Source organism: Psittacula echo, assembly GCF_963264785.1.
Source record: "Psittacula echo genome assembly, chromosome: Z".
NCBI lineage: Eukaryota > Metazoa > Chordata > Aves > Psittaciformes > Psittacidae > Psittacula > Psittacula echo.
The window spans coordinates 3126235-3150664 of record NC_137742.1 but is presented as its reverse complement, the minus strand read 5'-3'; the positions used below and the strand labels follow the sequence as shown (position 1 = coordinate 3150664).

The 24430-nt window shown below is 47.5% G+C and overlaps 1 protein-coding gene across 3 annotated transcripts in view; it reads left to right on the top strand.

Annotated features, from left to right (window-relative positions):
- The window catches only part of CTIF (cap binding complex dependent translation initiation factor), a gene marked incomplete at its 3' end in the record, with an annotated part of 149081 nt that overhangs the window by 47444 nt on the left and 77207 nt on the right, over positions 1-24430 (top strand). For all 3 annotated transcript variants that reach the window (XM_080637730.1, XM_080637729.1, XM_080637731.1), the window contains exons 4-6: positions 4456-4529; positions 5426-5530; positions 8797-8872. In XM_080637730.1, coding sequence (XP_080493856.1) covers positions 4456-4529; positions 5426-5530; positions 8797-8872 — 255 coding nt within the window. The remainder of the gene's footprint in view (positions 1-4455; positions 4530-5425; positions 5531-8796; positions 8873-24430) is intronic.

Here is a 24430-nt window from a genome sequence, read left to right as displayed (position 1 = left end):
GCTCACACATAGAACTGAAAAATGCTGAAGAAGTGACACAGGATAATCCCTGAATTTATACCACTGACCACTTGACTCGTTCTGCGTTAATGCCAAGTACAGTGATGAGCTAACGCTGTTACAATAGTGTGATGAAGAGCATGATTCTGTAGTGGTACGGGTTTGCTGGAGGATGGTAATGAGGAGGAGCAAGAGGACCCGGTGGGATGCGGAGCTGGGCTTTGAAAAGCTGCTGTGTACATGCAAATGCTGACTTTGTGGGGAATGTGCTGAAGCTGCATGCATGGGTAAACAGTCGGAGTCCACGTGGATGGCAGCGAGGTGCATCCCTTTGTTTGTATGAGTTCAGTGGTGATGGGCGAAGGTGGTGTGTGCTCACAGGGGCTGGAGGACCCACATGATGAATGTGCAGTTAAACCATACCACAGGTAGGATCCCCTTAACCGGATCTCTGATCTGAGTACTGACACTGATCTTGTCAGTGCGTCTCCCAACCATCATTCCTACTGGCTTAATTGTATTTCAGCTATACTAAACCCTTTGCGGTGAAAATGATTATCTGAAGCTGAGGGTTGGGTCATTGGGACCATCATGTTAAAACTTCTTATGGTTATAATTGCAGTCCTGGGGGAACAGTCAGCAAGTCACTTCTTTTCTTAAATACACGCAATTAGGCTTATTTTTTTTGTCCCCAGAACTGAGAATTGGCTTTTTTAAAGTCTTAGTTAGTAAGTCTTGGTACCATGCTTTGAGCATTTTACCAAGCACCCTGCAGCACAGATTCACTTGGGTGGAAAGCGTGCTCCCAGCCATGTGAGTCGAGACAGAAACCGGATATAAAGACAGATCATCCATCGGAAGACTGAAAGGATGTCTCGAGATGACTGTGGTGACTCACAACTTAATGACAAGGTGTGTTGTCATTTGGCCATGGTGCCGTCTTTCTGGAGTCTGGCTAATGACTGAACTGCCTCCAAGAGGTCATGGGGACATCGTGTAGGAGGACCAGATTTGGGTGGGAGCATCTAACTGCTGCCTAGATGCTTACATGCATCTAACATCCTGCATCATCTGAATCATCACTGCAATCATCGATCCAATTTCCTGGGATCTGCAATTTCCTGGGATCAGTGCCGGGGCTGACCTGTCTGTGCTCACAGCAGAGCACTGATGAGCTGATGTACGAGGAGGTGAGGGGGAGCTGGGTGGGACAGCTTGTGCTGCATCCACTTCTGCTGCAGATTAGGAGGTGTCAAGGCTCTCCATCACATCCAAATGGATTTCAAGCTGAGCATCGAAGGATATCAAAGGGTAATTGCCTGATGCTTTGTTTCAGGGCTCGGGAAGAGGCTTTTCAGAAGTCCTGTGCTGAGCTGAATTTGGGCAACAGTTTTAGGATGCAACCTTTTGCATTAGGAACTCACCTTATCTTAAATTTTTGCTATTTTGCATCGTAATTGCTGATTTGTCTCAGCCTTATTGCAACTGGTTATGTGTTCCCAGACTTCCTCCCTGAACCCAAATACTTTACTCTTAGGAAGTCCTATTTTAGCTGGCTCGTTGACAGGAACATAAATATCGCATGTCATAGGAAGTAGAAAGAGAAATTGATTTGTCTGCAGGAAGAGATATCTCTTCTTTGGATGATAGCTATGAAGACCTGTACATGTGTATTTTCGTTATAGTGCATAAGGATGCTTCTAAAGATTTAGAAAACTAATTTCTCTCCTAGGCAGGAAAAAATTTTGCCTCAAATAAAAAGCTCAGCTTCCATAATTGGGAATTTTGTATATTTCTGGTAGTTTCTGTGCAGACACATGTTGACCTGCAGATCCCCGGAGGTTGAAACTGTAATCCATAGAGACCTGTTGAAGGAGACGAAAGAGGGAGCAGTGTGGCTGCGTTTGGAGTGTCTGGTGTCTAAATTGGTTGTTGTACTGGGAATGGCTGCAAAGCGTGACTCTCTGTATTGTGCACCAAGATACATGTCCTGCTCATTGGGAAGAGATTGATCACTTTGTGGGCAGATGGAGGTCTGGGCCTTCATTAAGAAATGGTCAAATCCGTATGAATTTTTGTGTCTTGGTTGTTAAGAATAATATTTGAAAATGTCAGAAGGGGAAGGTGTCGTGGTGTAAGCCCAGCTTAAGGGTAAACTCAGAACCATGCAGCTGCTCTCTCACTCATCTGCTTCATCCCCTCTGCTCCTGGAGGGATGGGGAAGGAATGTAAATCCCGTGGGTTGAGGTAAGAGCAGTCCAGTAACTAATGTATAACACAAAACTACTACTGCTGCCAACAGTAATGATGATAAGGGAAACAATAAGGGAGAGAATATGAAGGTAAAAGGGTAAGGGAAAAAACCCATAAACACAAGTGATGCACAATGCAGTTGCTCACCACCCCCGTCCGATTCCCAGCCTGACCTGTTAGCAGATCCCCTAGTGCTGACAGGCTGAGAAATTGGGGCTGTTCAGCCTGGAGAAGAGAAGGCTGCGTGGAGCCCTCAGAGCATCTTCCAGTGTCTGAAGGGGGCTATAAGGATGCTGGAGAGGGACTCTTCATCAGGGACTGTGGCAATAGGACAAGGGGTGATGGGTTCAAACCGAAACAGGGGAAGTTCAGGTTAGATATAAGGAAGTTCTTCCCTGTGAGGGTGCTGAGGCGCTGGCACAAGGTGCCCAGAAGAAGCCGTGGCTGCCCTATTGTGGGCAGTGGTCACGGCCAGGTTGGACAGCACCTTGGGTGACATGGTTTAGTGTGAGGTGTCCCTGCCCATGGCAGGGGGGTTGGAACTGGATGATCTTAAGGTCCTTTCCAACCCTAACTATTCTAGGATTGTGTGATTCTATGACCAGCCATGTGGCTTTTGCTAAGTGTGTATCCCAGTGTTTGAAAGTCCCACCACCCATTGCTCTCAGTGTAGTTTTTAACAGGCCTTCCTGGTGACTCCCCCAAGTTTCTATCCTGGGCATGACGTGCTGTGGTATGGAATACCCCTTTGGCTAGTTTGGGTTAGTCCTGTCCCTGCTTCCTGCCAGCTTCTTGTGCCCTTCGTCACTGGCAAAGCATGAGACTGAAAAGTCCTTGTTCAGGGTAAGCATTACTTAGCAACAATTGAAAACATCAGAGTGTTATCAGCGTTGTCTAATTAGACTAAAGTCAAAAACACAGCACTGCACCAGCCACTAAGAAGGAGAAAAATAACTGTTAAACTGAACCCAGGACAGTAGGATGGGGACTATATGGAAGCCACCTTCTCTGGCACATTTCATTGGATTGGGGCCATTTGGGCTGAAATACTTGCATAATCTCAATGTGCAAGATTATGAATAATCTGAATATGTGTAAGAAATGTCGGGGGAAATTGGTAATATGGATTTCCCTATTTGTAATGCATTTACGTGTCCATCCTGTAAGAGTCTGAGTCAGGTCTCATTTCTCGGATGGTTTGAAAGGCAAAAATCCAACCTGCTTTACTTCTTTGCCTGTAAAGAGTGGAGAGGGCAGCCCTCTTTCTGTAGGGAGGACGTGTAAAGGGGCTATGAAGGATGAGTGTGAAGTCTTTGCTTTAGATGCTCTTGCTTTGGGTCACCAGTTTTGCCAAAAGCAGCTGCAGAGGTAAATTGAGGGTGATTTTCAGTTTGCTGGAGGTTTCTCTTAATTCCCACATGATTATACCATGATGCTTTTGCTTCATGTAAGAGTAAGGAGTCGTCACCTTAATGTTGGTGGGAATATTAGTCCTTAAGTATCAGTACTTAAATACATGACTATTCTAGCACGTGTGAGCTCATTTGCTAGTGTGCATGGCAGAGGTGGAACAGTGCAGGGTTCTGACATCCCTCTCATGTTGTTAGACCAAGAAGTCATGCCAGCATGACTCCTTGAAGAAGCAGGACTGCTTTCACTATTCTTATTGGTGACAGCAGGCTCTGGTAGCTGCTAGTGAAGAGCATCTCCATCCTTGGAGATACTTGAAAGCCATCTGGATGTGGTCTTGGCCACCTGATTGTAGGTGGCCCTGCTTGAGCAGGAGGGTTGGACCACATGAGCTTCAGAGGTCCCTTCTTGCATTAACTGGTCTGTGACTCTGAAGCTGAGCATCTTCATGGCTGGGATGCCAGCTGCCCACTGGACCTTGGTGCGTCTTGGAGGTTGTGGATGGTGGGTAGGAGGCCAGAGCTGGAGTTAGAGCTGAGCCTACATGTTCTCTGCTCCATGTTGTCCACAGCTTTGTGTCCCCAAGGCTGAAGCTGTGTCACGCCGTGCCCGCATGACGTGCTTTTGCAGTGGGAGGGGGACTTTGCATTGCAGTGAGTGTGGATTTACATCGGGTAGAGGACCACATGCAGAGCTAGGAAACCTCCATCGCTGGCGGTGGCAGAGACTGTGCTGTGGTCTGGATAACACCATGTGCCTTCTGGCAAGTAACCACCTTTCGCTTCCTCCTAGAATGGCAACAAGGACAGCAACCTTGACATGCTGGGCACAGACATCTGGGCTGCCAACACCTTTGACTCCTTCAGGTAAGCTGGTTTTAAAATGCTTTGAGAGATGGACTGTGCCCTCTCTTAGCCTTTGCCCACGTGTCTGTCCTGCTGGTACTTAGGCATCAGTGAGAACCCTGCTGGTACTCATGTTGCTGCTCCTCCTCCTCCTCTCCATCCCCATTTAGCCCATGGCACTAAGCACAGTCAATCTACTTAAAGCATCCTACGTGCTCAGGAGAGGCCGCTGGATGAGTTTGCAGTCCAAACATCTGAAGCTGGTACTAATATGATTAGTTGCAATCATCTGAGACTTGACAGCAGCTCTGAGCTACTACTCTAGGATTTTACTCCTCCATTAATTGGAGGTGCAAGCGTGCGTTGGCATCACAGCTGCTGGGAAGAGCTCTTCATCTGCCACTTCAGCATGGGGAAAGTGGTGAAATATGTGCTCTGTTCAGATTTACACATCCCTCTGTGCCTGGAGCACTGCGAGAGTCTGCAGGGATTGAGTTCCCACCTAGGGCTTGCTTCAGGCCACTGGAGCAGACAGGTTGTGTAGAACCAGAGAGAACATCTCCATTGCATGGACCAGACCATTACCTGTTGTGATACCCCCTTGATATAGAGAACAGTTATAGCTTGCAAGGTCTGTACTGCATCATGCTGCATCCTACATCAAAACTAGGTGTTTAGTGTGAGCAACAGGGGCTCTGCATCTCCAGAAAAAACCCAGAAGAAATGAAAAGAAACGTGATGCAGCAGTCTGAAGGTTGGAGGCATCCATCTGCTGTGCAGCACAGGGAGCGGTGCTTCCAGAAGTACCAGCTTTCCTCATTTGCAGGCTCCGATGTGCCCTCTGCTCTTCAGCTCCGTGGTGTTTAATTAGTAGTGGACTTTCCTTCCTTGTCTTTTTCCCTGTTTTTCTCTCCTAGTGGTGCGACGTGGGACTTGCAGCCTGAAAAACTAGATTTCACCCAATTTCACAGGAAGCTGCGAAACACCTCCAAACACCCGTTGCCTCACATAGACAGAGAAGGGTGAGTGCCATGTGTGCGATACCATATTCCCCAGCAAGGTCTCTAACTTCTCCTTTGCTGTAGGAGCACTGGTTTGGTGGCATGGCTCATGTGGAGGACGTGGGGGAGAGGTGCTGGACCATGTACAGGGTTTAAGGATGCCACAATCAGTGTGTCAGTCTCTTCTATCATCCAGTTCAGGGCTGGAGCAGAGTTGCTCACTTTATTTTGCGTTCCTTGGCAGAATTCAGTCTTTACCATGCTGGATACAAGTCTTCTAGATCCAAGACTTGTATATTTAAACATTTCTGAATATTGGAGGAAAGATTCTGACATAGTGCTGATCCTGCTTACTGTTCCCACAAGTGTTAGGGCTTCTGCTCTTCTCCCCAGCAAGACTTCAGGTAAGGAGAGAGCATTGATGTGATCCATATAGATCAAAGTGTTCATCCTTCATCTGCTCCTTTTAGCCGTAAAACTGAAAACATTAAACAGCTCCTTTTGGTGGTGACAGCCTCCAGGAGCTTCCACAGTAATGCTGGATTCCTCTTTGGTTGTTGGCTGGTCAAGCCAAATAGATGCATACTGGAACCAAGTAGATCACTGATGCTGCTTAGATGAACATCACTGTTTCTCTGCAGATTAAGAAATAGTCATAGTCTGGGTTTTCCTCTCCTTATCAGGGCTAAGAGGAAGGAAGAAAATCAGAACAGGTGTAAAAGATGGGGTTGAGAAGATTTCAGGTGGTAGCTCATTGCCATGTTCTATGTAGGGATGGAAATCCTCTCTCAGAGTTGGTTTTGCCAAAGTATAGGCCAACACCATGTACAAGTCTTGTGCAAGTCGTGTGCAAGTAACTCCAGGCTAGCAATCCCAGTCCAGCCCAGATTCAGCATCTATACCTACACAGGTATATAAACAGCAATTTCAGAATATTTCAAACAATATAATGCTAGATTTCTGCGTCGGTAAGTGCCTTGGTCATGTTTATTCCCATTTCCACAGAGGGTTTTGAAAAATGAGATGAAGCGCCCTCTGTAGAATAAGATATGGTGAGCTCCGTGGGGATGGCCCTTGCCAGATGATCCTACCAGCGACATCTGCTGTGTATAGGAAGGAAGCAACACACTCTGCTTTGTAGTCTGCCTGCGGTTCCTGGTGTACTGTGAATGCCCAGGGTGCAAACATGTAGAGAAGGCAGTACGGAGGCGAGATATTTAATCACTCCTAAATACTACAGCTGTAAAAGTGGAGTAGGAATTAGTGTATATGCAGTAAAGTTAAACGGATGCTGTTAGCACAATCAGTGCATCTTCCAAGATGCAAATCATACAGGTAACCTGCATTAAAATAGAAGAAGTTGGGTTTATTTTTATCAAGTTGTCTGTGTTGTGCATTCATCAGCTCTCCATTCCAAATCTGTGCTGAGTGTGATTCAGCTTGCTGAACCTCTAAGAATCTCCACCCGTCAGCCAGGCATTTCCCTCTTGCAGAGTGGGGTTTTTAACGAGCTAGCTGTGCAATGGAAAAGCTAATAGAAAAAAGAGGAAAGATGCTGTCCAGTGTGTGTTTTCTGTATTTTCAGTACCGAAGGGACCATTTTATTCCTTAGTTCAGTCACTTGCCCAGGGTGGGCCATGTAGTTGCATCCAGATGATTGACCTCAAGTGACTTTTGCTTGGCTGAAGCATTTTCCTCCAGAAAGACATCTGATTTTATTGGAAAATACTGAGTTTGGTGGTATGCTGAATAATCCAAGTGGAGAGGTTAAGAAAACCGGGGAACTGTACTTCATTTCTGACCTGGATTTGTCTGCCTTTAAATCTCAGTGTTCGCTCTTGCTGTGCTTTCACTCTTCCAGTTCAAACAACCTTTTGTAGCCGACACTTTCTCTTCATTCCAGGTATATCCCAAGCCTATGTGTAGAATCATAGAACATTTTGGGCTGGAAAGGACCTTAAGATCATCCAGTTCCAACCCCTTGCCATGGACAGGGACACCTCACACTCTTAGACCACGTCGCCCAAGACTCCATCCAACCTGACCTTGGCATCACTTTAGTTTCTCTACCACCTCACTGAAACATGACTGCCAGAGCTGCTTATGGTCCTGTACTTGAGGCTAAGACGTGCTGCCTCTAGAGGAAAGCTGCCTTCATCCCCCCGATCCTTGCCTCCTCATCCCCTGCCCCATACATGTATAAATATATCTCTTTTTTCACATAAATGTATTTTTAATATATATGTAAACACACACTATATGTTTGCCTTTGTAAATCAAAGTCACTGTTTCACCTATGAGGGAAAGTCAGTTGTTGAACACCTCTGATTTCCCATAAATCAATTAGCATGTTAATTAAATTGTTTCCATTCAGCTTGCTTTGTTTTTGAGCCTGGTGCTGTTTTTCTGGATTCTCCCTTTCCCTTCACTGTTTGCTGTAATTCCACCAAGATCTATTGTTCTCTCACTTACAGGCAATGATTACCTGGGTCTGCCTCTATCAGAATTTCTGTCTAATACATGTTATTTAACAATATCTTGTCACTAATTGACAAAAAAAAACAAATCATCATTCTTACAAAATAAACAGAGATTGCCTCAATTGTTTATAAATGCAGAAGGAACGTCCTTACTGACCACTTCTTTTCTTTTGTGTCATTAAAAACTCTCTGCATACAGCTGGTAATTATCTATGGATTCTTTTCATTTCTTGCTGCAAGAAGGTCCTTCAGCTGCCAGCTACGCATTTGGTCTGTCAGTGCCTGAATTCCCACCCCAATTCCTTTTGCCTTTCGAATTGTATGTTTGTATTTATAACAATTGCTGTTTGCTGTCTTGAGTCTGTTTGTGCTTGTTTGAGGACACCTTTCTTGGCGAGGGAACTGGAGCTCCCATGGAGGAGGAAGCATTTTTCATTCCATTTTTGTGTCCTTGTTTGTTTTTTTCCAGGTGGGCTGTGCTTTCTGTTCTGCTTGGTCTGGGAATTGAATCACCCAACGCTACTGCTCAGGACTGCCTTTGGTTTTCTCATGTTACCAAGAGCTTTTGAGTGCCGTGGTGGATGGTGCAGGGGGAAAGGGCTGAGAAAAGCATTTAATTTTATATTAACAGCTTTGTGCCCGTATAGGAGTGTTTTGGAGGCACAGCGTAGTCGCTTCAGAAAGCCTCTTTGTTTACATGAGGGTCCTTTGCAGAAAGAACTAATGTTCCCCATGTGCCTTAATAGAAAATTAACTTTGGCTCCAGTGAGGTTTCACATGGTTTTGTTTGTTTTCTTCTTCCTCCAGGCTTGGAAAAGGAAAATATGAGGATGGAGACAGCATCAACTTGAATGACATAGAGAAAGTCCTTCCAGTGTGGCAGGTAGGTGATGAGGACATATCCTGCCTGTGGTGTGGTGGAAACCAGCAGCTCCTTGCCATTCCTTTCCTTAGGAAACCCTCCGCAGAAATGGATGTGCTGAGCTGTGGTCCTTTGGGGTTTGTGATGGAGAAATAAGCCTGTGGTGTCAGCCAGCCTTGCTGTGAACCTTAGTGCTGAGCAAGGGCAGTTACCATGTAGGCTTTGTTGGGAGGTGAAAAGTTGAGGACAGTATACACACATATGCACATATATATATATATGTATGCAGGGCTCATTTATTTCAGGAAAGGAGATTCTGAAAAGCATCAACCCTCCTGGCAGCTGTGAAAGAAATCGCTGCCAGGAAGCCAGAAGTGACGGTGTGCTGACCCAGATGTTTCCTCTGTGGGGCGTGCATATGTTTATTTGCAGTAATCATCCACTCATATGTTTTCTCCAGCCTCTTCCTTCTTCACATCTCTCTTTACAGCCCAGCTTCGGTAGTTCTGGTTAAATGACTTTTGATGCTCGGTGTTGGGGCATGGCAGGGTGAGATCCTCAGTTAAAAAGTCCAATCGAATAGGTCAGTATGTCAGCATCATGTAATTTTCCAGTTTCCAGAGCCCTTAAGGGAGCTGCATGTCCTGGGCTGGGCAAGTTTCTGAGTGTTTCTGCTCTAGCGTCCTCTTTGCCTCCAAAGGGGACGACAAGGACATCTCGTGCTGTGGCAGCGTTATCCTTTTCAGTGTTGAGCAAAGAGATCGCCAGGCTTCTTGTTTGTGCATCATGTGAGGAAGAGCTTTGGCCATTCTGCAAACCATGTGATGATCTGTCTCACTGTTTCTTTTGGGTGAACTAGCTGGCACTAAATACTCGAACCAGTGGAGAAGTGCTGCTGACTTTGGCAGGGAGGAGCACTGCCTGCAGCTGCTTTCTGCTCAGTCTCTTCTATGCTTGGTATGTCTGGACTTTAGGTCACAGGGAGAAAACATTAAGTTCAGCTGATACAGAACCCAGTAATTCTGCAAAATAAGGTTATTTGCCATGGGAAATAATTGGAAATAAGGAATCAAACCATCTTTGGTGCGAGGAGCTGACTTTCTTCTGTAGGGTTTAACTTACTTTCTAATCAACAGCTATTAAATAAGCCGGGTCTTCCTGGTCTGCTTGTCATCTCATCCTGTCCTAACACCTGATTGAGTCCAATGACTCCAGTGGATTAATTCCAATATATAACTTAATACCTAGCTTAATTGTTAGTGTGACATCTCTAAACTGGAAGTGGGAATGATGGATTTGGTGTTCTGTTTGTACCTCTGGGCAGACTCTCGCAACGCTGCATTATCTTGGAGATGCACTTACCTAGGCACATACAGTCGTATGTGTGTTGTGGAAATCAGAGGCTGGGTAGTTCTGGGTGAGGATTTATCTTGTGCAGCGTTGACAAGTGAAATACTTGCAGACAGCTGGTTTAATCCTGACATGTCATTGTTAACCGGATTTGAGCGCGATCGTGCAGTGCCACTGTGATTTTGCTGGTCTTTGTCTCTCGTTTTAAAGGGCTCTATGGGGCACAATGCATGAGGGCGTAAGGGAAAATATTTATATGAGACTATGGAAGAAAAATCCTTCACCTTCCATGGGGCTTTTCCACACTGCAGTTATGTTCATGTCATATCCTGAAGAAGGTGCTTTTCAGTTTGGAGATACATAAACTCTTGTTCTGTCTGTGTTTAAGAGTTCATGGGCTGCTTACAGCAGCTGTGCATGGATGGAGGGGCTGGGCTGGTCATGGATGGGGCTTGGAGCAAGCTGCTCTAGTGGAAGGTGTCCCTGTCCATGGCAGGGGGTTGGAACTGGATGAGTTTAAGGTCCCTTCCAACCCAAACCATTCCGTGATTGTATAGTACTCCAGCACAAGTGGGCCGGTCTGAGCATCCTCCAGCATGGCTGAGATGGAAGAATGTTTTGCTGCTGAATGTGCTTCAGCAGCTTTAGCAAGCAAGTTTGAGAGAGGTAGTGAGTCTTAACTGCAGGCTGCTTTGGAAATTTGAGTTCATAGAATCATAGAATAGCTAGGGTTGGAAAGGACCTTAAGATCATCCAGTTCCAAACCCCCTGCCATGGGCAGGGACACCCCACACTAAACCATGGCACCCAAGGCCTCATCCAACCTGGCCTTGAACACCGCCAAGGATGGAGCATTCATAACCTCCCTGGGGAACCCATTCCAGTGCCTCACCACCCTCTCAGTAAAGAATTTCTTCCTTATATCCACTCTAAACTTCCCCTGTTTCAGTTTGAACCCATTACCCCTTGTCCTGTCACTACAGTCCCTGATGAAGAGTCCATCCCCAGCATCCTTGTAGGCCCCCTTCAGATACTGGAAGGCTGCTCTGAGGTCTCCACGCAGCCTTCTCTTCTCCAGGCTGAACAGCCCCAACTTTCTCAGCCTCTCTTCATACGGGTTCTTTTGATAGTAAGGAGTGATAGGCGTGGGACATGAATTTAGAACTAATTTCCAGTATACAGCTAGGTCTGTATGTGAGTATATGCGGTGGTATACAGTGACTATATATATACACAGTGAAACACAGTGACGCCACTAGTGGGTTAAGCAGAATATTCTGAATATCTGGATGTTAATACAGATCCATGAGTTTTGCTGCTGGAATCTATCAATAGCATTTCAACAAAAGATTGCAAGCAACGCCTGTGACTATGTGGCAATTAGAAGGTGAAAAAAATAACCAGAACCCAAGACAACCTCCCCCCAGACCCTCTTTCTTCATAGCTGTCTGAGCGAACAGGGCTTGTCGCCAGCCTTTTGTTTTGAAACTGGAGAATTCGTGCATCCCGGGGATGCTGTTGGCCGGCTCTCAGCGCGGTAAGCTCTGCCATCTCGTGGCCATGCACGGGCAGGCGAACCCGGCTCTGCTCCCGCACTGGGCGCAATTCCGTCAGGACAACTGGTGTCTGAAGCTTCCTCCAGCCCCATCTTTTCAAAGCCGCTGTGGGGTGCTTTTTTCTACCGGTAAATAGGCTTTGTTTTGAAAGCTCCGTGGCTGGGAGCTTGTGAGGTCATTGCTTTGGCTCAGCTCATGAGCCGTAACCTCTTCATCTCTCCTTACCCATAGGAGTCTGCAGTTGGATTTGGGCACTGATTCACCTGAGTGCTGCCAAAAAGTGACTTTGGAAGAAAATAATCTTTTGAAGATAAGTGTTCCCCGTTCATAATATCTGTTTTTTGATGAATGCCAGGGAGGATCGGTTGTCTGCTGTATTTCAAAGGCGCAGCTCCGATGCAGAGCCAGCCTTCATCATCCTCCTCATTTTCACCTCAGCTGGTTTGTGGAGGAGACCATGTAATCATCTTGGCATCCTGGAGACATCGCTGCAAGGGCTGAGTCAGTGCATTTCGCTTTTACTCCCTTTGGTAGATGCTTGGAAAGGCTTTCCAGCTTGGATATGTCACTGCCAAATGCCCTGGTCATAGATACGGTCTTCAGACTGGAAGCCTTTGGCAAGCCCTACGCTTAAGACAGAAAACAACCCAAAGGGTCAGGTCCTACAAGATATCCCTCATCCTCCCTGTGAAGCTGTTGTAGCTCACAAAGGATAGAGGAGTCTGCCTGTCATGGGGGCATGCTGTGAATGCTGCTAGACATGATCAGAGTGTTTTGTGACACATCCCAAGTGGTTTCTGGACTGGCTTCTTGCAGGTTTTAGCTTTCGGTTTGCTGGAGTCATGCCTTCAAGATGGGCCTGCAGAGTGTGGCTGTGCCTTTGCTGGCCGGCAGCTCCTTGTCTTGTGTTTTAGGAGGCAGAAATCATGTGGCACTTTGAAAAGGTGAGCTGGGCTTAACTGGTGCTATAGGATAAACTTGGGAGACAGCACTGATATTATTTGTTTTGGAATCTTAATTGCCTTGCAGCTCATCTCCTTCCATTGTTTCCTCAATGATTTTTGACCCTTTTTGTCATATGCTTAGAGTTACAATAAACTGCTTGTTTTTCTTCTGGCTACAGTTGTCATCCAGCTTCCTTGTTGGATGAGAAACAAGGGAACAGCTCCTTAGGCAGAGTCTGTAAGTTGCTCACGTTCCTCTTAGCACCACTGTTTTCCTGACTTTGTCCGAACAGCCTTAGCAGTGATGGGAGTCCTGACTGTGCTGGGATCCCACCTAAACTTAGGCACCTAATAGGTGTTTCTGCCCACTCACCTTGGGACTTCTCCTCATTGATCAGTATTTTCAAGTCAGACCTTAACAATTCAGTGCAGAGATTGTGTGAGTAGGGGTGGGACCTATGCATGGGCTGGTCACTTGGGGTTCCTGCCATAGGAGAGGCAATGGGCACGTTAGGGCATGATTTGTTGTATCTCAGTGTAGAGGTCTGGAGAAGGCTGAATGATCTCCATCTGAGGATATCCATGTCCTCTCCCTGTCAGCCCTGCAAGGAGCCCAGAGGGACCAGCTCACACATGTATTTGTTCAGATAGCGGGTTCCTGAAGGGATATGAAGCCAACCCAGGTGTCTGTAGGGAGAAGGGGGTGAGAAGGGTGGATCATGGCAAGCATCTCCTCTGCTGTCACTCTGCATGTGAGGGGAGGAGGTCAGTGTCCAGCACTGGTGTGAGGGCTTCCTTCTAGACCCTACAAACTGCTAACCCCTCCAGGGTGGTGGTGGCAATGGGACAGGTCTCTCTCGAGCTCAGGGATGGCTCTTTGATGGGCTGGTGTTATTTATTATCACCATACAGAGTCTTCATCCTCTCCACATCCTCTCAAGCCTGCTCTTTCTGCACAATATGTCTGGGTAGTTCCCATTTTATCCAGCTTGTTGGCCAGCCCAGATCCCTTCTCTTTCAGAGCTGTGGCTACAGCAACCTGTCTCTCTCTGAGCAGGCTGTTCTGCACTGTTGGAACTGGGTTGGGCTCATCCCCCTGTCTGGCATCCCATCCCACTGGGAGTGACCTGGTGGTGCACCCCATGTGCAGTCTGTTTCTCCTGCCACTCACCAGGTCTAACCCTAACATCCTTTTTGTGTCCAGCAAACGCTTATGAACAAGCTGGGTTGCTCCCTAGGTGCCCCAGACTGGGGGGATTTCTTGTCCCTGCCCCAGATCTTGCTGGACTGCATCCAGAGCATGTAGGCATGTCATTGCTTTCAGAGAAGGTTTCTAGTCTAAGAAGCCAGCTTCCCATTATCCCAAGGGTCTTTCCAATACAGTAACTGCTAAAACCACAGTGGAAAGTCCCTGTCAACGAGCCAGGGTTTACTTGAGTATAGGTCACAATGTATTGGGAGTCAGTTCTGCACTGCTGAATATAAAGCTTTTGTTTTGCTGTGACTTACAGTAAGATACAGTCTTTCTGTGGCCTGTTTTTTGTTGTATTTAACCCAACTGACAACAACCATCTTGGGCTGAAAGGGCAGACTGCCATGGTCATCTGTAACCCCTTCAGCATCACTCCCACGTTAGAGTTAAGGCCACCATTGACCAAGGAAGGCAGATGAGACCATTGCTATTTCTAAAGCACTGTAGAGGAAAGGTCTGGACCATGGCTGGAGTATGTCCCTTGCACGTCACCAGCTTGCAGGCTCTTGCAAGGTACATGCCTGGGCTCTGGCAGAGCTCCCACAGTTGTAGTGAGCCCTGAACCACATTATAAACCCAGTGAATTTATTGGACATGCAGAAAAGGAGAGATCTCCCAGTGGGCTTTTCAGATTATCGTGGTCCTCTCTGTCATATGACAGATTTATTCACTGCAGAAAGAAACACATGGGAAATGGCTGAGAGCTTTTGTGTTTCCCTCATTATTACTGTCATTATTTTCATTATTATCATTATTGTTCAGAGCTGGTTTCTGAGTGTAACAACTGAGATGGACTCTCCCTTCTGAAGACTGGTTTTATTTTTTCTGGCTGTCACCCAGTTCAAGCAGACTTAGCAATTACAGAAAGGTTTTGGTTGGAAGGGATCTTCAAAGCTCCTCTACTCCAACCCCCCTGCAATGATCAGGGACATCTTCAACGACATCAGGTTGCCCAGAGCCGCATCCAGCCTGGAATGTCTCCAGGGATGGTGCATCCACCACCTCTCTGGACAACCAGGTACTGTACCAGTATTTTACACTCTCTCATTGTAAAGAATTCTTTCTTCATATCCACCCTGAATTTCCCCTCTTTCAGTTTAAAACCATCACCTCTCATCCTGTCACAACAGGCCCTACTAAAAAGTCTCTCCCCATCTTTCTTATAGGCCTCTTTTAAGTACTGAAATGCCACAATAAGGTCTCCCCTTCAGGAGCCTTCTCTTCTCCAGGCTGCCCCAGCCCAGCTCTCTCAGCCTGGCTCCAGAGCAGAGCTGCTCCAGCCCTCGCAGCATCTCCATGGCCTCCTCTGGCCTCGCTCCAACAGCTCCACGTCCCTCTTGTGCTGCTGCCCCAGAGCTGGATCAGGGCTGCAGGGGGGGTCTCCCCAGAGCACAGCAGAGGGGCAGGATCCCCTCCCTGAGCTGCTGCTCACGCTCTGGGGGTGCAGCCCAGCACACGGGGGGGTTCTGGGCTCAAGCGCTCACTGAAGCCGGGTCATGCCCCACCATTCATCCACCAGAACCCCTGAGTCCTTCTCCTCAGGGCTGCTCTCCATCCGTCCATCCCCCAGCCTGTGTTGTTACCAGGGGTTGCCCGACCCGGGGGGTGGACCCTGTGCTTTGCCCCATTGAACCTCATGGTGTTTGCACATTTCCATCTCTGCAGCCTGTCCAGGTTCCACTGAGTGGCATCCCGTCCTTCAGGTGTCTCAACTGCACCACTCAGCTTGGTGTCGTCACACTTGTGACAGTGCACTCAACCCCACTATGTTGCTGATGAAGATACTGGTAGTACTGGTCCCAGTATATATCCCTGTGGGGCATCACTCGGCACTGGTGTGCATGCAGGCATTGAGACACTTACCACTACCCTCTGGATGTGATCATCCAGCCAATCCCTCAACCACTGATCAGTCCACCCATCAAACCTGTATCTCTCCAGTTGAGAGAGAAGGATGTTGTGACTCTGTCAGAGGCTTTACAGAAGGTCAGATAGACAACATCTATAGCCCTTCCTTTGTCCTCTGATGTAGTAACACCATCATAGAAGGCCCCTAATTTGATCAGGCAGGACCTGCCCTTGGAAAAGCCATTCCGGTTGTTTTAAATCACTTCACTGTCCTCCATGTGCCTTAGCATGGCTCCTGGAAGGATCTGTTCCATGATCGTAGAATCATAGAATAGTTTGGGTTGGAAGGGACCTTCAAAGGTCATTCTAGTCCACCCCCTCTGCAGTGAGCAGGGACATCTTCAACTAGATCAGGTTGCCCGGAACCACATCTGGCCTGGCCTTGAATGTCTCTGGGGATGAAGACATTCACATCCATCACCTCTCTGAGCAACCTGTGCCAGTATGCATATTGATTAGCATCTGCAAAGTAAAAATTTCAAGTGAAGCCTGTATGTTTTTCGGCACACTTAGCACAGACAGGCTAAAAACTAACAGAGCAGAGAGCAGTATCTTAACTGTGAACCACTGGAGAGGAATCTTCCCAGGCCCAGAGGTGACCTGACAGGTTGGTAGTTCCCAGGGTCCTCGTTTCTACCCTGCATTTCATCAGGACCCACGGACTTATGTATGTTCAGGTTCCTCAAATGGCCACAAACCTCATCATAGAATCATAGATCCTCTGTGTTGGCTCGTCATTCATGGGGGTGCCTTCCCAACCTGGTGGGCACAGAGATACCCATGGCAGGGGGGTTGGAACTAGATAATCTTAAGGTCCTTTCCAACTGTAACTATTCTATGATTCTATGATTCTATGCTTGTTTATTGTGGTTCCTGTGGCTGGTAGCGGTCAGCTGGGCAGGGCTGGGACCAGGCTGCCCTGATGTATGGAGAGTGGCGGTCCTGTAACGATCTCCTGCCAGGATGGGAGGCACTGGGATGACAGAGGCAATTGGGACGTGCAAAGAGGGTCGGTGAGAAGGGCAGGGGCGGCCGCTCTGAAGCGTTCAGATGTTGGTGGCCGAGGGGACAGCGCTGGTGGCAGCGGGGAGCCCTGCAGCACTAGAGGGCACTGCGGCCCCGCAGCACGGCCCCGGGGCCCCGCTCTGCGCAGCCGGAACCGGAGGCTTCTCACTAAGGCTTTTTCCAAGAACAAACGTCGAGCCTCGCATTGTCCTGCCGCAGGTCATGCTGCTCCCCATGGGCTGCGTCCACCCCGGGATCAGCGTGCGTGGCCAGCCCGGTGGACCCGGGTTTGCAGAGGGGGAAGGTGTTTCTCTGCACCCGGGACTGTGTTTGGTTGTCATTGTGCATTGTTGTGAGCTGCAAAGCAGCTGGAGGCACTGAGCAGGAAAACTGGAGGTGTCTGAACTCCCCTCTTGTTGCCTTGTCCGAGCACCACAGCCCGAAGGGGAGCTAATGCCTCAGGGTTAGATGTGCCCCACAGCCCAGGTCTCCCTCCCTTGCCTTGCAGCACCTTCCTGACTCCTCTTGGGAATCCTGCTTTTGCAGATGTAATCCTCAACTCTGCATATTTCCTATGGGATGATCGGGCAGGGCTCAGTTCAAAGTGGTGCTCTTCACACCAGGGAGCAGTGCCAGATGTGCTGCCGGGTCCTTCCTTTCTTCAGAAGGTGCTGCTGCCCCATGAAATGTAGGATGTCCCTCTGAACACCCACATTTCCATTTGTCCCTGTGTCCCTTTCCCCATCTATGCTGTTTTCCACACACCACTTTGAAGGACATGCCAGCCTCAGCAGGAGGGAGATGGAGACCATGGTGGTGACTACTGGTGGACCACTTCTGTACCCTAGACCACAGATGGGGTTTGTGTTCACAGTTAGGGACCACAAGGAGAGGAGAGGTTGGGAGAACTGGGTGAGTACGTCCATTCTTAAGGAGGATGTTGAAGAAAGATCCTCTGGTTTGCTTTTAAGGAGTTCACAAGCTTAGACCTGAGAAGTGGAGTTTTCTGAGGAGTTAACTGATTTGGGTATGGGGACTTGTACTGGGGAGTAAATAACAAGTCAACAGGCATTTGAGCTGGGGGGATTGGAACTTGATGATCTCAAGGTCCTTTCCAACCCTAACTGTTCTATGATTCCATGATTTGAGGCTCAAAAATCTCATTGTATTTTGCTCTGGCTAAAACACATCAGAGAACAACACGGGCTCTTCTCAGCCTTACAGTTGACTTTGTTTCAAAAAGGTTTGCATTTGTGGTGCAGCTATATAACATCCAAAGCAAGCCTGAAATGTTTCATTTTGGTTCTTTCCCAGTGCTTTCTATAGACAGTAGCACACTGCCTCCCCAAAATTTTAACTTCTGAATAATGTTACGTCTCATTCCCCCTTGTTTTCCCAAAGGATTCATCAGAAATATGAGAGGGCTTTTGCTGCACTCCCTTGAATTTGCTGAATATTTTCCTGAAACTGCTTGTGGAGTAGTGATTAAGTTAAAAAAAAAGTTATTAAAAGTAGCAGAGAAAAAAAAAAAATCCCTATTTCTAAAGATCCTGAATAAAAACTCAATGTCTCTCTGGTCAAGCAGGCTTGGTTATTTCCACATCGTAATCCCCTTCCCTGCTCTCTGTGAAAGACCTGAATTTTTAATAAAATCGAAGGAAGGAAGGAATTTTCTCTCTTAGAGGAAAAAAAGCAGGTACACCAGAGGAGCAGAGAAGAGGGACGTGAGTATGTCCCCGTTGGCAGGGGGACCTGCAGAGCCTGGAAACACATTCCTCTCTAAAAGTCCTGCTAATGGGAGATGTCCTTGTCCCTCGCCTGACAAAATATGAGGTTAATGTTTCCTGTTGCATTTAACAATTTCTTCTTAAACAGAAGATGCCTCCCTCCCCCTTTTCTGCTGCCTTTCCTCTCATGTTATGGAAATAGAAACTGATACAATAAGTGAGACCAGAAGTTCTTAAAAAGCGAATTTCCTGCCTGGAGGTAGCAGGTAAGTGAATCCCATCCAGCCTGGGGAGATATATATATAACTATGGGTGTAAATATAGGTGTTTAGTGGCAGTGTGTTTATTGCAATCCAAGGTGGTTTGGTCAAAGATTGTCCTTTAAGTGGGGAATTTATTGCTGCACGAGACGCTTGGATGTCTCTTCCGCAGGGAAAATAAAGACTGTTTATAAAGGGAATTAAATGATGCCCTCGCTTGCAGTAGCAGCCCGAGTCCTGTAAGACGGAAGTTCTTCCTAGTCCCACATCCATATTATCCTTCATTTTATGATATCGATATTATCTTTGGGGTTTATTTGGGGTTTGGAAGATAGCTCCATAAACTTCTCCGCTGGCTCTAAAAATGGCAAGTGCTTGGCTATACTCTTGGTCAGTGAAAGAAAACTCTGTGCCATTCCCAAAATGCCTTTGCTGGATGGTGAGGTTGAAGGATTTCATCAGGGCTAATAGAAATAGCGAGAGGAACGTGGTATCCATGCCTTCAGCCACACGATGCTGCCCTAGTGTCCATGTGTCCCCGGGCTTTTCTGCTGTGCCCTTCACCTGCTGGTACCACTGTGGAGAAACTCCTCATTGTTGGCTTGCTTTCTATTATTTTGTTTAATTCCTGTAACATATGAACAGAGAAACCACTGGAGAATGATAAAGCTTCATTTCTTCCTGCTTTTGTGACCCACTTGATTATTTCGTTTCTCATTGTATATTCTTTTGAGACGCCTTGTCTGAACGGAAGGGGAATATGTATGCTTATAGGAGGCCGTTTGTTTCCCTTTGGCTGGGCAAAATAAGCAGGTATTGCATAAGATACAGATTGCTTCTGCTTGCTGGTCCTGGGGAGGGAGCCATTGAGACTTACTCCGTCACGTGCTTGTGAGCAGTATAATTTCATAAAGCTGGTGGGCTCCATATGCCTTCATTTGGACATCCTTCCTTTTGGGGCTATAAATAAATACAACATAAAAATGTGTGTTCCTCCAGTTCTGGTTGCTGCATGTTTTCTAGATGACAGTGAAAAGGTTTTGGGGTTGCTAGCTGCATGGGCATGGTTTGAAGCAGCAGCAGAAGACATGAGACACCCTCTCCTGTTGTTTCATGATTGCTTTGCAGTGGTAGTCTGGACCAAGGCCGGTTTTTAATATTCAGGTGTGAAGCACAGATTCTCATTTGTTGCAATTTAAAAGAAGACCCGAGTCTGGGATAATCTGCATGTTTCCAGCTTGGTGGTACCAGCAGGTCCCACTGCTGCTGCTGCACCTCCTGGGCAAGCCACAGCATGATGATGATGGCTGATCTGCTCCAGCCGTTGGGCTCGTGGTCAATGACAGCTTGGTCTTCCAAAAGCATTGGGCTAGAGTGGGCTTTTTTAAAGCTTTCTTCTCATTTGGGTTGTTCCCATCCACACCACTATGTCTGTGGAGCTTGGTGTCCTGTAGCTAGGACCTCTGGTGTAGACAGTGCTGGGAGATATCAAGGATGGAGGAGCTTCAGGGTTGCCTGTGGTTGAACAATCAACTCAAGCTTAATCAGGAGAACCTGGGGGCGAGGTAGATCGTGGTTGAACTTGCAGATGCAACCAGCGTGCTAAAATATCACCTTGCATGCAGACTTTGATCGGGAAATCCAGTGACACCTTTTGGTGTCTGGATTGTTGCAGTAGAGTTTCAGCTTGTGCTCTCTTTTGCCTTCGGTGCAAACCAGCCCTGAGTGTCTTAAAGCTTCGGGAGCTGGTGCAGTCCCTGTTCTCCCTACGGCATCACTACCCAGCACCAACAGTGTCCCGGCAAAACAGGTCACCACCCCAACAGGCAGAAAGGCGAGAGGTTGAACTCACACCAAAATGGTTATTTCAGCCAGAAAGAGCAAAGGGAGTGAATATACAATATACCATGACCGTTAGGGTGCGATCCTGCCGTCACAATATCGTTTTGCTCATTTTTTATCTTTATTTTTCATGGTTGGCTTAACAATTGAAAGGCTGCGCTGCGCTTCGGTTTTTCCAGTCTGCTGCATCGTGTGACCCCGGTGACTCCGAGTTAAGCCTCATTATATAATGGCGGGGTGTTTTTTTGGAAAACCTCCATTTAATCCTTTCGGAGCAGAATTTGCTGGGGGTGTGGGGGGGGGTTGTGTTGTTTTGTTTCCCATCGTATCGTCTTGTTTCCCTCCTCTCCCCGCTGCCTACCCCTTCCCTGCGGGCGCGCTGGAGGCATCAGGATGGGAGCAGGGTCCTTTCTTCCTTTCTTGGGTTTTTTGTTTTTTGGTTTTTTGGGGTTTTTTTTCAGAGAAAGGAAAAAAAAAAAAAAAAAAGAAAGGAAAAAAACCCAAGGTTTATTTTCATTTGCTTGGGTTACAGCGCCTTTCCCCGCCGTCGGGGGGAAGGACTACGTGATATGCAGCAGGTATTTTGTGAATGGAGCACAACCCTGTGACTCCCTGTCGCTCGGCCGAAGGGGGAGGCAGGGGAAGGAGAAAGAAAAAAATAAGAACTAAAAAACCACCACCCAGTGACTCCATCTGACTCGTTTTGGCTGGAAAACTTTTTCAGCGCCGTGGTTCTTAAGCCAGGAGGAAGCTTTCTTCTGGCCCAAGAACAATAAAGGGGTCAGCAGCCTGATCCTCCCTCCTACACCCTCTTCCTTCCATTGTGAGGGGTCTGTGCAAATATCCAAGGCTGCTTCTGCTGGGGCCTGAGGGACCTGAGCTGCACATGTGACATTAAAGAGAGACTCTGCGAACTCGGTAATCCTGAGCTGCGAAAGGAAAAAAAAGGAAGAAAACACGAAATGAAGTCTCCGAGGTGCTCTATTTCTGGTGTAGCATCGTGCATGGAGAAGGTACCCATGAGAGGTTCTCATGGTAAGGGGAAATCTGTCCCCTGACCACTCATAGGAGCTCCTCCACAATGCCACGGCAGCATCTTCCACAGTGCCTGCTCGACAAGCAGCCAAATCCCCACAGAGAGCAGATGAGCCTGTGTGTCTCAGCAGCCATTGACCGTCATTTCTCTGGTTGTCCAAGATGGGGAATTTCTGCTGCTGTCCTGTGTGCTGTTGATGTATCGTCTCCAGCGAGGACAGGGTTGAAAGAAGCACAGCCGTTTGCCATGTTGCGCTTGCTCCAGGGATTGACCACCATCTGGCAGCACCCAAGTTCTCAAGCTGGCACCTTTAATGATGTGCCTGCTGCTCCTCAAATGCATATCGCAGACCATGCAGTTCCAACACAGCAGTCCCTGGACAAAAAGGTCTTTGGAGAAGTGCTGTGGTGATCTGACCCACAGCAATGTGCCCACCAGTCCTGTCCGTCAGTAAGGCAGCCTGCATCTCGCTGTTGGGGATGGTTGTAGACAATCAGAGGGCTGCTGTGGTTTCTATGAATCCAGAGCAGTCACAAAGCTTGCAAACCATGCTAGGTTCTGCCACCATGAATGATGACACCTTTTTCAGGTGGCATTTGATATCTGCCGGGCTAGATACCACCTGCCTTCCCACAGGAGGAGATGGGACCTGTGGCCTTCTCTGAGAAGGCAGTTCAATGCCGTAAGCCATATCATGCGCTGAAGACCTGATTCATTTGCCAGAGGGAGACTGGACGATGCTCATCAGCTTGTAGGAACCCACCTCTTTCTATTTTCTCCCTTTCTTTTTTTACACAACAACCAGCTCTCAGCGAGTGTGACCTCCTCTCGCTGTGTTCCAGCCTGTTGAACCTTGGCACCAAGAAGTCGCATGAATCATGATGGTGATTCTGCTGTAAGGCAGTTCCTGTCGTTATTATCTCCTCGCTGTGTCGATAACGCTGTGGTGGCGATGGTCAGGATTTCCTCGCACTACAGAGCTTTCCTGAAGATCAGCTCTGCGAGCGGTGGAGGAAGTAGCCGTTACGAGATTGCTCCTGGCTGCTCAGAACTGGGTGGCCAACTTCAAACGTACGTGCGACCTGACATGATCTGAAGAGCACGGCGGCGACTCCTCTTTCCTCTCGTCTGCTTTGTCAGTGCAGGCGGGTGCGAGCTCCTCTTCTGCAGATGAAGAAGCAAGACCAAACCTAGTTATGGAAAACTGGCAGTGGAGATGGGGATGCTGTCCCGTGTCTTGCCTGCAGTCCCAAGGACATGGTAGGAACACTCATGGCCAGGGAGAACTTCTCACATCCACACCTCTTGCAGTGCCACAGTGTTGGGACTGCAAGAACTACAGGGTCCTTTAGTTGAAAGGAAAACTGATTTTAGTTCCATTTATAAATGCTTATACAAACAGATTTGTTATTTGAACTCATTTACAAATGCCCTTGTTTGAAGGTAGAAAGCAGGCAAGCTGCAAGTTCTTTTAGCCTTGGTATTATACTCTTTTCTACTGGAGCATCTAGCTCCAGGATTTCAGTGGTGTTTCCAAGCAGCATAGCTATTCAGGTAATAAATTATAATCACACGGGCTATGTTGACCTTGGTGGAGGGCAGGTGGAGTGTGACTGGCTTTCAAATACAGCTCGTTTGCTGCTCTTCCTCGTCTAGAAGAAGAAATAGTGCCCACCCCCCCCCCAAGGCCAGCAAGCCACAGAAATATATCACAATTAGCTCCAAGGGGAGCTAATTAGAGCATTAGAGGTGGAGTTCCTTGACTGCTTGACCGTCCTGCTGTTCTTGTCTGCAGTGGAAGCAGGGCGCCTTGTTCAGCTTCATACTTTCCACATCACTTCATGGTGCGATTTGCATACAAAACAGGATTTGAATGTGTTCTGCCAGTCTTCAGCTTCTGAGAGCTCCTGGTTCAGGAAGGGCAAGACTGTTGGCCCTGTTCTTCTTTTAGGAGGTCTAAGGTAGCTTTCCTGACATGAGGTTGGATCATAACAGAAGGTGTTTTGGCAGTGCAGAAGTCTTTCTGCATGTGAAAATTGATGATCTAGTGGTCATCTACAGTGATTTTCAGTTTGGATTTAGTACTCCAGGCATCTTTCACAGGTGCTTTTCCAAAGATAGGTGATTATTTAGTGCTATTGCTATGGGTGACACAGATAAATAAGATGCTCATGCCCTGGCAGGAAGGACTTGACTGTTCAGGACCATATGATTATGCAGCTGTGAATGGTTAGAAGTGAATTAGATGGAGATGGGTAGAGGATAGGACTGGAACTTGGTGATGTTCCCTTAAGCCCCTGTCAAGTCTGGGCAAGTTGCTTCTCCTTGGTGAGAGCAATCCTATTGCTAGAGAAATCAGCAGCAAATCTTCATCTTCTGTGTCCATGTTTCCAATCTTCTGCTCATTTGTTTTGTCTATAAGTTCCAAGCCTTGCCTGTGTTGCTTGTTCGCAGTGGTTGCCTCTCTCTGCCAAGAGGGCTTTCACCTGCACATGTGCCGATAGCCACCAAGGCCATAGCATTGATAGATGCCACTGAAGTAAAGTAGAAAAGCTCATATGAAAGGGCATGGAAGGCAAAAAAACAGTTGTGCAGGTGATGTTTAGAAGCTGTTTGGTCTCTTGGAGTATTCCCTGTTGAGTGCTGCGCTCGCTACGGGGGAGAGCATGGTGGTTTCATGGATTTTGTGTTGCCACGTG